Below are 13,559 nucleotides of genomic sequence, written 5' to 3'. Positions count from 1 at the left end.
CACGGACGCTTCTGTCCGCCTTCCAGGAAGAACGTCAGCGCCCTGGTCACGGGCCGACCGGCCGGCTCCACCGTTCTCTCCGGCTCCATCGCCGGCCTCGAGGGCGTGTCCCAGCTGTCTCTGCGGCGGGCGTCGAGCATGAGGAAGACCTTCACGACCGGCGTGGCGGCCGTCAAGAAGAAGTCCCTGTGCATCCAGATTAAACTCCAAGTGGTAGGGAGGCGGCTCAACATTATGGGCCTGGGGGCAGGACTCCGGTCTTGACTTTAATTGGTATTAGGTGCCGGCGCCAGGCAGCAACACGCCTCGGGTTTGGAAATGAGACAAGTTCTGACCTCGAGGACTAAAAAAAAATATTTATTACACGGCTCAGTGGAATACTTGATTCTGATTGGCCGATCGGGGATCAGCGGCCGGTTATTTCTGAATAATAACCGCTGTGTTTTAATTATGGCCGTTGCCACGAGCGCCCGCTAATTTTAAACATTTTTAACTTAACAATTTTAACATTAATAACAGTAAATAGTTTATTCACATGTAGGAGAGTAGTTTGCTATGTTGTTGTGGAACTATTTTTTCTCTGTGGAAGCTCTTAAACTAGACTTACTTGTTATAAAATAATTTCAAATCAATATTCCATGTCAGTGTATTATTGTATTCAGTAAGTGGCCGTGTATTACGCAGGGTAATGTGCAGCCAGATGGTCATTATGACTAATTAACCCCTAAGTACCCACCCCATATCACCCCTGACTAATTACTGTAGGTTGATGGTGTTATCTGTGGAAGGGATGTTATTTGATATATTTTCCGATGGAGACGTCTTTAAACGTCGTTTTTTTTTGTTTTTTTTATGTCTTTTTCCAGGACTCGATGCTGGACATGCTGCGGCGCTCAAGGGTCCACTTCGTCCACTGCATTCTGCCCAAGGCCGACGCCCTCCAGGCGCTGGGCGGACCCCTGCAGCGCGGGGCGGAGGCCGAGGGCCCGGGCGACGGGGGCGAGTCCAGCCTGATGCAGCTGGACGTGGCCCTCGTCCGAGCTCAGCTGCGCGGCTCCAAGCTGCTGGACGCCCTGAGGATCTACCGCCAGGGTGAGCAGAGCTCCCCGGTCCCAAAGGAGTGACACCTCGCAATGGTTTACCAGCCGGATTTGGTGCACTTGGTGCAGGGGTCCGACAGTAAACCAAAGACTAAAGGCTGACAAAATGGTCATTGTTACAAATTTGTGATAATGATCATATATAATTGTTAGGGCTATTTTAATATCAAGAAAATTATATGAAGAAAGTATATTTTTTTTAATAATTAATTATTCTTATATTTTTTTATAAATATTTTATTTATTTTTATTAATTCATTGTTTTTTTCATATATTACCTTTTATCCATAAATGTATTTACAAACATTTATTTTTTGGTTACATTTGTTTTGTTTTTTAACTTTTTTAACAGTTTTAAGGTAAACATTGCAATCATCAATATCTCAACTGGAGTCTGACGTATGAAAAGTGGTTGACAATGGCCCAAATACTGCGGCACATCCCGTGTGAGTTTCATCGGCTCTCGTCCCGCGCAGGTTACCCTGAACACATGGTCTTCTCAGAGTTTCGCCGGCGTTTCGACGTGCTGGCGCCGCACCTCACCAAGAAGCACGGACGGAACTACATCGTGAAGGACGAGAAGAGGGTGAGTCGCCCCTGGGGGGCCGCTGGAGGGCAGGGGAGGTTCACTTCACTCTCTGGACGCTGACGCTCTGGGAGAAATTCATTCATGGCCTTGGCCATGTGAGCAAATGTACTTTGCACAAGCGTCCTCACAGTAGCTGTGCTGTACACCCGAGGACAAGATGAAATGATTCACTCGCAGTGCTTCCATACGACGCCGCTTTTATCCGACATGAATGTCTTTTTAAAATTCAGTACATAAAGTGCGGTTGTTCCGTCGCAGACTTGGAGGTTAGTTTCTAAATGACACTGTCCTGTCCGTCGGTTTGCTGCAAGAAAACCCCCGGTGCAGTGAAGAGAGAGCCCTGGGGGGTTGGAAGGGAAACACAAAAGCTTGTTTTTCACCAGCGCTTCTGTGGAAACCCCTGCAAACAAAAGCAGCTCGGCGCTGAGCTCTCCTGGTGCTGTACGCCGGGGGAGGCGCCTCAGTGGGAAGGCCGGCGGTGAGGCCGGCACCCACGGTCGTAAGTCTACAAGGACCACCACCAAGGACCACCACCAAGGACCACTATCAAGAAGGACCACCATCAAAGACCCCACCATCAAGGACCATCATCAAGGCCCACATTAAAGAAGGACCACCATCAAGGACCACTATCAAGGACTACCAAGGACCACCATCAAGGACCACCATCAAGAAGTACAACCATCAAGGACCACTGAGGACCACCACCAAGGACCACCGTCAAGGACCACCGTCTAGGACCACTATCAAGAAGGACCACCATCAAGGACCCCACCATCAAGGACCACCATCAAGGACCACCATAAAGAAGGACCACCATCAAGGACCACCAAGGACCACCACCAAGGACCACCACCAAGGACCACCATCAAGGACCAGCATCGAGAAGGACCACCATCATGGGCCACCAACAATGACCACCATCTAGGATCACCATCAAGAAGGACCACCATCAAGGACCTCCATCAAGGACCACCATCAAGAAGTACCACCATCAAGGACCACCAAGGACCACCATCAAGGAGGACCGCCATCAAGAACCACCAAGGACCACCACCAAAGACCACCATCAAGGACCAGCATCCAGAAGGACCACCATCAAGAAGGATGACCATCAAGGACCACTATCAAGGACCACCAAGGACCACAATCCAGGACCACCAAGAACCACCATCAAGGAGGACTGCCATCAAGGACCACCATCAAGAAGGACCATCACCATGGACCACCATCATTGACCACCATCAATGACCACCATCAAGGACCACTGAGGACCCCCATCAAGGACCACCATCAAGAAGGACCACCAAGGTCCACCACCAAGGACCACCATCAAGGACCAGGACCACCATCAAGGAGCACCATCACTAGGGCCATTATCAAGGACCACCATCAATTACCACCAACAAGGACCACCATCAAGAAGGACCATCAAGGACTACCGTTAAGAAGGACCACCGTTAAGAAGGACCACCATCATGGGCCACAAACAATGACCAGCATCTAGGATCACCATGAAGGACCACCATCTATGACCACCATCGAGGACCACCATCAAGAAGGACCCCCATCAAGGACCACCAAGGGCCACCACCAAAGACCACCATCAAGGACCAGCATCAAAAAGGATCACCATCAAGGACCACCATCAAGGACCACCAAGGACCACCATCGCCTTGGGCCTAGAGAGCAGAGACACCCTCGTACTAATCTCTCACACGGTGAGGGTTAGGGGCAGGAAGGTACTGTCCTGTAGCGTGAACCAAGCTGTGTCTCTCCTCAGGCGGTGGAGGAGCTGCTGGAGGCCTTGGACCTGGAGAAGAGCAGCTACCACATGGGCCTGAGCAGGGTGAGTACTAGTACCACGTCCAAAAACCACTTTACCTTCCTTGCTTTTAAAAAGACACCTTTCTAAACTACACTAGGACTGGGCCGTATCGCCAAAAAGGAATATTGCGATATTTTCCGACCGATACCTAGATATCAATATCGATTATTTGACCACGTTTTGGGCATGACTACTGGTGCTTTCATAAGATATCTAAACACAATAAATGTTTGAGAAACATTATTAGTGGATGTCATGACCAGGAGGAAGGAGCTTGAACATTCTGTGAAGTCCAGAAAGTATTGAAGCCGTAAAGACATTTTACGATGTTGATCGGGATTATGATGGTATGTATGTTTACCAAATCTACTCTCATATCGGGATTTCACTTTTATATCAGGTGATGGTTACCCCGACCCTAACCCCAAGCCTAACCCCGACCCTAGCTCAGGCCCACTCATAGTAACGCTGAGCTGCCGTCAATATTTTGTTGTTTAAAATAGTCTCCCGATCCCTTACTCCCTTACTGTTTTTCCAGGAGTCTTTTCCACCTCATTGTCTCGGCCGTAGCAGGTCAGACGCCGCGACGCCACCGGAGCTCTTTGCTGGAAGTGGTGGCGGCTGCTCTCGGCCCTTCTCTCTTCCTTCACCACGCGGCTTGTTGACTAAGCGCAGTAAACACAGCTCGCGCTCTGAGCTCTAATCCCGTCAGCTCCAAAGTGGCCGACGGCCGAAACGGGAAGGAATCAAAGCAAACAGCAGCAGCGGCGGCGGCTGGGCGTGGCCGAGGGCGAGTCGCGGGCAGCAGGGCCCCGGGGTGCAGGGTCAAATGGAGCTCGCAAGTAGGCGAGCCGAGAAACAGCGTTCTGGAGGTCCCTCCATCCCTCCATCCCTCCATCCTTCCATCATTCCATCCTTCTATCCCTCAATCCCTTCCATCCCTATATATACCCAATCTCTCCATCCCCCATCCCTGCATCCCTACCGCCATCCCTCTATACCTCCACCCTTTCATCCCTCCAACCCTCCATCCTTCCTCCCTCTCTCTCGTCACTCCATCCCTCAATCCCTCCATCCCTTCCATTCCTCCATCCCCTCAATGCCTCATCCCTAATTCCCCCCCAATCTCTCCATCCCCCATCCCTCTATCCCTTCCATCCCTCCATCCTGCTTTCCCTCCATCCCTTCCATCCCTTTATCACTCCATCCCTCCATCCCTTCCATCCCTCCACCCCTCCCATCATCCTCCATCCTTTTTAGGAGCAGTCACCGTCCCCTATGGAGGACATTCTCTGCCTAGCGCACGTGCAAGGGATGGAGCCGGAATGTGCATTTCATCGGCTCCTGAACTCTTTCTCCTTCGCCCCAGATTAGAAAGCAGATCTCTGATTGATTGTTGGAGATAACGGCGCCGCAGCTTCCCTACTTCCTGATAAGACCCTGCCCTTCCCTGGCATCACGGGCTTTATAATTGGTGCTTCACTGCGTGTTCCTCGTCACAGACGGGGACCTCCCAATCCCATTTTTTTTTTTTCCTTGCCCTTCTGCCACAAGCATTATGATCTGACACTGACCTCATCCTGCACTGATTGAGTTGATATGAACCGTGTGTGTGTGTGTGTGTGTGTGTGTGTGTGTGTGTGTGTGTGGGTGTGCGTGCGTTCTCTCTCCTCCAGTTGTTCTTCCGAGCCGGCACCTTGACGAAGCTGGAAGAACAGCGTGATGAGCAGACCAAACGCAACCTGACGCTGTTCCAGGCGTCGTGCAGCGGCTACCTGGCCCGGCAGGCCTTTAAGAAGAGGAAGGTAAGGCCGACCCCGGGGGGCCTCCGGGCCAAGGGGCCTCCGAGCCGAGGGGCCCTAAATTGGCTCTAAAGCGTGACGTAGCGGCGGCGTGCTCAGCGAGCGGCCGGTTATCTCGAGCCTCTGGAAGGTGGCGCTCTCCGGAGGTGATTCTCGTGAATGAGGGAGTTGGGTCTGGCCGTCATTTTTCAAACAACGTTTTCATCATAAGTCGAGCGAGTCCTGAAGAAACTGGTTTTCCCCTGTTTTCCGGATCAGCTCAATGAATAAATGTCAACGTGAACTCCGTTCAACAGTAAAAGTTCCTCTCCAAGCCTCCTCCACCAAACCCCTCCATCGCTCTGGTCGAGGCGCCGGCCGTCTCTTTCAGTTGCCGTCTTATCAATCACGTCCTGTCGTTTCTGTCCGCACGTGATGGGGCCCCGCCCGCACCCACCGTATCGCCTGTGATGTATGGCGCCGGCGCTCCGTCTCCTCGCCCTGATGACTATTTAAGTGAACGGCGGAGGAGTGATGAAGCAGCAGAAACTGAACCGTGCCGGGGACCATTCCACCGCGGAGGCTTTAAATTTTTATATTTGTCAAAAATAAATATTGCATACGACCCCTAGGCTTTAGAATGTGACTAATAGCTTTTTTCTAAAGGTGATTTCCTGTCTTTTCTGGTGTTACTGCTCGCATCCCGCGGTTTGAGGTCCGTTGCTCAGCCTGTGCCGAGGTAAAGAGCCGTTTGATTGAAAGTGCGAATCCGAGGAAAGGGCCGATGTGTTGCTCTTATTAAGTTCAAAGGTCATGGCAGGCGTGCGCAGTCGAAGTAGACGAGAGAAGAGAAATGCGCCGCTCTCTAATCTGCCGCCGCCGCTGCAGAAAGAAAAAAAAAAAAAAGAAGAAAATCAGCGAGCAGCAGAGAACCACGCAGGGTCGCCAGCAGAACCATTCAAATATCCATTAGTGCAGAGGAGGTTTTTATTCTTTGTTCCTTTCCTCGCCTTTTTCCCCTGTAAATGCATCTGTAATAGAAAGATAAAATTCGCTTTTGTTTTTGTGCTGTGGCCCTTCCGCTGCTCGGCTCGGGCTGGTGGGGTAAGATGTAGCACGCAATTATGAAGGGACGCTTCTGCAGATCGTATCTGGTCAGAGGAATACAGAACATTCTAGTTTATCGGGTTCTTTCTCTATTATCTATTTCTCTCTCAAATGGGGGTCTGTTTCCGGAAATGTGCAGTAGTGATAAGATCGCACTGTCGTGATCGCTGGTTAGGTTGGAAACGGGGGCGGAGTCAGTTCTTCTTATTATTATTATTATTTAACTATTATCTGTGATTATCCAGCTGTTCTCTTATTCGTTACCAAAGATTTTGAAATCCACATCAGTGGAAGATTGTCAGCCAGTGGATTTAGCACAAGTTAAATAATCCGTTTAATGGGGTAGTTGAGGCCAGACGGTGATCCAGGTCGGAACGATGAAGAGAAGGCTGCACCTTGTTCTGCGAGGCTCCTCTGACCTTCCACACTCAAACGAGAGGATCCCAGCGAGCTGATCAGAACGATGAGATTCTAATTCCCTCCGGGACCAATGACTTATTGGGCTCAAACGGTTGCATCAAAAGCAACAATAAAATTGTAATCTCCAAATTGGATGGAGTAGATAGATAGTAAATAAATAAATTCTCACATCAGTCATTTACTCGTCTTTGTTCATTTTCTATTGTAGTATAAGCTTATAATAATGTAATAACACACCTATTGCAGAAGATCTTTGACAGTGAATGTTTGAACCTAACATTGGCCTAAAATCCCCCTTAAATTGGATGGAAACACACATGACCTAAACCGGCATGTGAGGGGTTAACAGGTGACGCTTGATCTGTAGAAACATTCCAAAATGTCTCAGTTTGTACCTTTTGATGCTGTTGGCTCCTCCTCTCTGTTTTCCATCCTTAATCAGAGATTATCAGCATCCACTCGCCAAAATCGATCGGCTCCAAAAAACCCCAAAAAACAACCGATCCCAAAGTGGGACCAGGTTCCACTTTCACCTTTGGGAAGATTGTTCTGTGATATTACGATACCTTTTGGGGAGACATTTTGAAAAAATGCCTTTATTTTGCTTTGCTATTTTGAAATTCACGCCACATCACTGTGGATTCATGACCTTCTGTTACCGTTAAAAAAAGAAAAAGAAAATTCCTCTGTTGGAAGGAAAATGGCTCCAAATTATCCCCAGAAATGTGCGAATGTCCTGTCGCCTCACACTGTTCTCTTGGAGAACATCATGTTAGTCCTTTAAGGTGGGAATACGGAATAAAATGCTTCCAGCAGTTCTTTTTTTTTTTTTTTACCCTGTGCTGTCATCATGCTGGATATTCAACACAGAGTATTTGTTCCATTGCCTCTAGGACAGAGTTAGTCTGCAGGTGGAGTTGAACTTCTCAGCCTGCAATGCAACTCTTTTTTCATCCTTTAATCATCAAGAACCGCTGCAATGACTCTGTCCTGTGGACGACCTGTGGGATGACCAGAGCACAGCTTTTTGGTTTTACAGAACCACCACCAACCCCCCTCTTTGGAGAACCATCTTGCCATGTTTGGGTCTATAAACAACTAATCATCATTACTACTCCAAGAGGGAGAATCACCACGTGTGAGACAAATAAACATAGAAACAAACAACAACATGTACATGGAAAAACATAAACATAGAAACAGACATGTACAGGGAAAAACATAAACATAGAAAAAACATGTACATGGAAAAACAAACATAGAACCAAACAACAACAAGTACATGGAAAAACAGAAACTTTGAAACAAACAAACATGTACATGGAAAAACATTCTTCTGCACTCATCACGTGGAGTGATGAGACGTGATCTGATTGACTGCGTGTGTCTCTGTCTGACCATCTTATCTGCCTGTGTTGTACTATCAACACAACGCTATGATCTCACAATACGGACTGGAAACCCCCCACCTGGGGGCGGGACACTCCCCGCCTGGCATCTGTAGAATGTCAAACCACTAGGATCCTTGACCGTGGGGAGTCGTGCTTCACAGTCTTCTATCTTGGAGTCACTGGGCAGAATAAGGACAACCTCCGAGTCGGGCCTGAGGAACAGCCTCGCTGCAGCGTCCTCGCCTATCTTTACCTCGATCTAACTCACCTTCCCGTTGTCACCGGTAACAATCCTTGGGCCGAGTCCTCGAGTGTTCTCTAGACTCTGGACTTGTCACCATTGGCAATTGATCAGGTCCCCCCCATTGAACTGGGCTGGAGGTAATGGGAGTGCACCAACCTTCCGCTTTGCGGTCCCATGTTTGAGGAACATGGCTTCCAGTATACAGCATGTGACAGCAATCATCCTCTCCCAGCTGCTGCCCATGTCGGAGAGTTTGGGGGATTGAAATTCCATGTGCATCCACACTCTGTCAGGTAGTTCTCAACACGCTTGTTGCTAGGGCCGATGGAGTCAATCTGGAGCTCCTTGCAGGCGCTCACAAAGCTGGTCCTGCAGTCTGACCTGAACTGGTCTGATGGGGCGTCTGATGGCAAAGAAGCGTCTGAGGGCGTTGATGAAACTGCACTGCACATCGAAGTAGTGGAAAGGCAACAACTGCGTATGACAGGCAGCAACTGCGTAGTGGGCATAAAAAGATAAAATAACAAGGCAACTATAAGGAAGAAATAATTATTATAGTCTAATATATTAAAAAAAAAGAGTCGAAGTTACAAATACGGGCAAGAGGTTATTTTTCTTATTTTCATTGTATGTACATACACTGTATGTACATACATAAAATTAAAATAAGAAAAATAATCCTAAAACGGAAACTAAAATAATTGGAACATTGTAGCAGTTCCAACAGAAATAGTTCAGTCTATTGCACAAGATATGGATATAAATATAAAGTGAAGGAGTGCCGGTGGATATGTACATGGAGTTGTGGTTCTGTACATTTAATTTACATAGGTGACTACAGATGTTGCAGGTTGAGAAGCCTGATGGCCTGAGGGTAAAAACTGTTCGTGAGTCTGGTAGTCCGTGCCTGGATGCTCCGGTAACATTTTCCAGACGGCAGCAGCGTTAACAGTCCGTAGCCTGGGTGGCTGTAGTCCTTTATGATTTTCCGTGCTTTCCTAAGGCATCGTGTGCAGTAGATGCCTTGCACGGAGGGGAGGTGGCAGCCAATGATGCGCTCCGCTGTCTTCACCGCCCTCTGGAGCGCATTGCGATCAGCAGCAGAGCAGCTGGCGTACCAGGCGGTGATGCAGCCGGTGAGAATGCTTTCAATGGTGCATCGGTAGAAGCTGGTGAGAGTCCTGACAGACATGCCAAACTTCTTGAGACTCCTCAGGAAGAATAGGCACTTTTGGGCAGTTTTTATTGCCACTTCCGATTGCCTGGACCAGGAGAGGTCATCACTGATGGACACACTGAGGAACTTGAAGCAGAAGACTCTCTCCACTTCAGCTCCGTCTATGTGGGTGGGGGCGTGCCTCCCCCAGCTGTCGTTTCCTGTAGTCCACGATCATCTCTTTAGTCTTGCAGACGGTGAGAGAGAGGTTGTTATCCTGGCACCATGTTGCCAAGATGCTGACCTCCTCTCTGTAGGAGGACTCGTCGTTGTTGGAGATAAGACCTAGGATGGTGGTGTCATCCTCAAACTTCAGGATGGTGTTGCGCGTGGCCACACAGTCATGTGTGAACATGGCGTACAGGAGGGGACTGAGTACACAGCTTTGCGAGGCTCCGGTGCTCAGGGTCAGTGCAGAGGAGGAGAGATTTCCCATTCTCACCACCTGGGCTCTGCCCGTCAGGAAGTCCAGGATCGAGTTACAGAGGGAGGTGTTAAGACCCAGGATCCTGAGCTTGGGAAAGAGCTTAGCCGGCACAATTGTGTTTTTTATTCTTTCTACAATTCTACAAACAGCATCTTTACGTATGTGTTGCTCTTGTCCAGGTGGGAGAGGGTGGTGTGCACTGCCAGGGTGATGGCGTCGTCCGTAGATCTGTTCGGGCGATATGCAAATTAAAGGGGGTCCAGGGTGTCAGTAAGGGAGGAGCAGATGTGGGTTCTGACTAGCCGCTCGAAGCACTTCATGATGGTAGAGCTCAGTGCTATAGAGCGATAGTCATTCAGGCATTTGATGGGTTGTTTCTTTGGTACCGGGACAATGGTTGTTTGTTTAAAGCAGGTGGGGACTGTAGACTGGATCAGGGAGAGCTTGAATATGGAGGTAAATAGCTCTGCCAGCTGGTCGGCACACGCTCTGAGGACATGGCCTGGAATGCCATCAGGCCCTGGAGACTTCCGAGGGTTTACTCTTTTAAGAGCTCTCCTCACGTCAGCCGTATACAGGAACAGAGCGCAGTCATGCTGGTCCTCCGCTAGCCTTGCAGCCGGGATGGTGTTGCTCGCCTCAAACCGTGCGTAGAAGGTGTTGAGCTCATCGGGAAGAGAGGCAGCTGGCTGGGCATCACTCCTGTTTCTCCCTTTATAGTCTGTGATGGTGCGCAGTCCACACCACATGCGTCTGGTGTCGGAACTGTGGTAGTCTGACTCCAGCTTGTCACTGTAGGCTCTTTTGGCATCTCTGAAGGCTTTCCAAAGGTCATATCTGGACTTCCTCAAGGCCTCCATGTCCCCAGAGCTATAGGCGGAGGACCGTGCTCTGAGCTTAGCACAGACCATTAACCCAGGACTTCTGGTTGGGGAAAGTCCTGACCTTGACTCTCGGGAGGACGTCATCAATGCGTTTGGAGATGTAGGCTGAGACAGAGTCACAGAACATCTGCCAGTCCGTGGTTTCGAAACAGTCCTGGAGAGTGGCCACTACATTGACTGCGGGTTTGCCATCGCCGAGTGGATAGTTTTTAACATAAGGGGGGGCCCGCAACTTGGACTCCTCCATGACGGAGGACTCTGGAGGGTGGTATGGCTAAGCCCGTGTCCTGGGGGCCTCCGTACTGCCGAGCTCTTGGAGGCGGTACAACTGAGCCCCCGTCCTGAGGGCCTCTGCATTGCCGGGTTCTGGGAGCTGGCTGCGAGTTTAGCGCTGCAAGCATTGCTGCGTTGCTACCAAAATTTTGTGCTGGCATACTTCCTAATGTGCTGTATTGCTCCCCCTGCCGGTGTAAGGAGGCATCAGAGTGTCCTGGATGATAAAGAAGATGAGGCCTCCACCTCCCTTTCCTCTTTAACGGCTCTGAGAGCTTCTGCTTCTGCTATCGCAGCCTCTGCTTTTGCTTCCTTCTTAAGGGCCCTTAGGGTTGCCTCGAAGCATGTCGCATGCGCCTTTTCTTCAGTTGCAAAGCATGCCCTCTCAGCCTCCTCTGCAGCCTTAGCGTGTGCTCTCCCCGCGGACCTCACCGTGTCGATGAGTGTTCTCTCCATGGACCTCTCCATTTTGACGCGTGCCATTTCCAATTCCATATCCATTTGACACCTTAGCGTACACGGCCTAGACCTGTGACCACGGCTCTTGTGCGGGCCTCTGCGATTGCACTGATGTTGGACCCGCTGGACTTGGACCTGCTGGCCAATTTAAAGGAGATATCGACCCACTTGAAGTACCTGCTGGATGACTTGCTGAGCCTGGTTTCTGCAGTCAACTTTGTACTGCTAATGTGGTCCAGGCCTTCTGCCTGTTCCTCCAAGCCAGGCTGTCCGCCAGATCAAGTCAGGCTGTCCATGGAGCCTCAGGATTCTGAGGGGTCTAAGGGTTCCGTGGGGCCTGGGTGTTCGGACATCCTTTGCTCTCAGCACTGCCTTGAGGTGAAGCCAATCTTTTCACTCTTCTGCCCTCACCATGTACGTGGCTATTTAGCAACACTCTTCCAATAAGTACCCGGAGACAGGAGCTCACTTTTGGTATTTTTAATAGAAGCGGTAAAACCATGGAACAGTGCAGAAATATGCAGATTAAGGATCAGTCTCTATACAGATGTAAATAACCTGTAAATACATTGTCATAGCTCCTACACTGTATGTATCCACCGATAACATGAATAAACTCACAGGTTGTGCTTTCTCAAGGGCAATGACACGGCTGATGGGCGAGATGTTAGTCCGAGTCTGAGAAGTGATCTGATTGACTGTGTGTGTCTCTGTCTGACCATCTTATCTGTCTGTGGTCTGATATCATACTATCAGAACAAACATAAACATAGAAACAAACAACAGCATGTACATGGAAAAACATGAACATAGAACCATCAGATGACATGTATTTGACAAAACATGAAGTAGACAAAAATTCGAACAGCAATTATGGCTCGTGGCCTCTTCCTGTCATAGTAATGGATGTAATCAGGAGGGTGTTCGGGGGCGTGTTCAAGCAGATGCTCGTGTGTGTGTGTGTGTGTGTGTGTGTGTGTGTGTGTGTGTGTGTGTGTGTGTGTGTGTGTGTGTGTGTGTGTGTGTGTGTGTGTGTGTGTGTGTGTGTGTGTGTGTGTGTGTGTGTGTGTGTGTGTGTGACAAATCACCTGTGAGTGTACAGGACTTGTCCCAATTATTTCTGGTGTATGAGATCAGAATGATATCGTCGCGCCTCCGAGCAGCGGAAAGGTCTGGCAGAAGACCCCCCAACCTCAGGAGAACACCCATGCATGACCCTGAGCTGCATAAACCAGTATAAACCAGTCCTATAGGGAGGAGCCTGGCAGGAGCCAGACCCGTCGCCGCCAGACCGACACCCTGCCAGAACCACCGGCCCCCTGGGTGAGCCTGCGGGCCCCCATGCCCACCAATGGCCCACGCAAAGGCGAGGCCTGCCATATTGCAGCCGACCAGATGCCCCACCCGGCCACAAGCCCAGAGTGCCCACCCATGTAGCCGAGTGTGCTCCGCGCAGGACACCTCAACGTCAACCCTTTCGGGGCGAACAGAGCGCCACCAATGCCCACAGACAGCCAGATATGCAGCCCCTCCACCACCCCCAGCTCCCGGGGCACCCGCCGCAGAGAAACCACGCAGTGGGAGTAAGGCCGAACGTTGCCTCCCGCGCGGGGCTGCGGAGCTGCGGAGCAGGCTGCAAAACAAAACAGACACCAGGGGCAAGCCACCACCACCTGGACACAGCCAGCAGGGGGCCCACGAAGTTCGCCAACCGGCCGAACACACCCTCACACCAACCTGCCAGCGCCCTGCCACCCCGAAAACCCCCCTCCGGCATTTTCACTCATATTACTGTCATGATTTATGTTCCTGATCAATCATCTGGAGGAAACGCCACACT

At 50.1% G+C, this 13,559-nt stretch overlaps 1 protein-coding gene across 4 annotated transcripts in view; it reads left to right on the top strand.

The window, feature by feature from the left end:
- LOC307240129 (unconventional myosin-XVIIIa-like) overlaps positions 1-13,559 on the top strand; it is a 60,185-nt gene that overhangs the window by 18,241 nt on the left and 28,385 nt on the right. For all 4 annotated transcript variants that reach the window (XM_080013775.1, XM_080013776.1, XM_080013774.1 and 1 more), the window contains exons 19-23: positions 27-213; positions 867-1,092; positions 1,577-1,686; positions 3,473-3,538; positions 5,194-5,322. In XM_080013775.1, coding sequence (XP_079869901.1) covers positions 27-213; positions 867-1,092; positions 1,577-1,686; positions 3,473-3,538; positions 5,194-5,322 — 718 coding nt within the window. The remainder of the gene's footprint in view (positions 1-26; positions 214-866; positions 1,093-1,576; positions 1,687-3,472; positions 3,539-5,193; positions 5,323-13,559) is intronic.

This window comes from Zeus faber (assembly GCF_960531495.2).
Source record: "Zeus faber genome assembly, chromosome: 14".
Lineage (NCBI taxonomy): Eukaryota > Metazoa > Chordata > Actinopteri > Zeiformes > Zeidae > Zeus > Zeus faber.
Note: the sequence above shows the minus strand (reverse complement) of the source record. Positions and strands in the feature narration are given on the sequence as shown.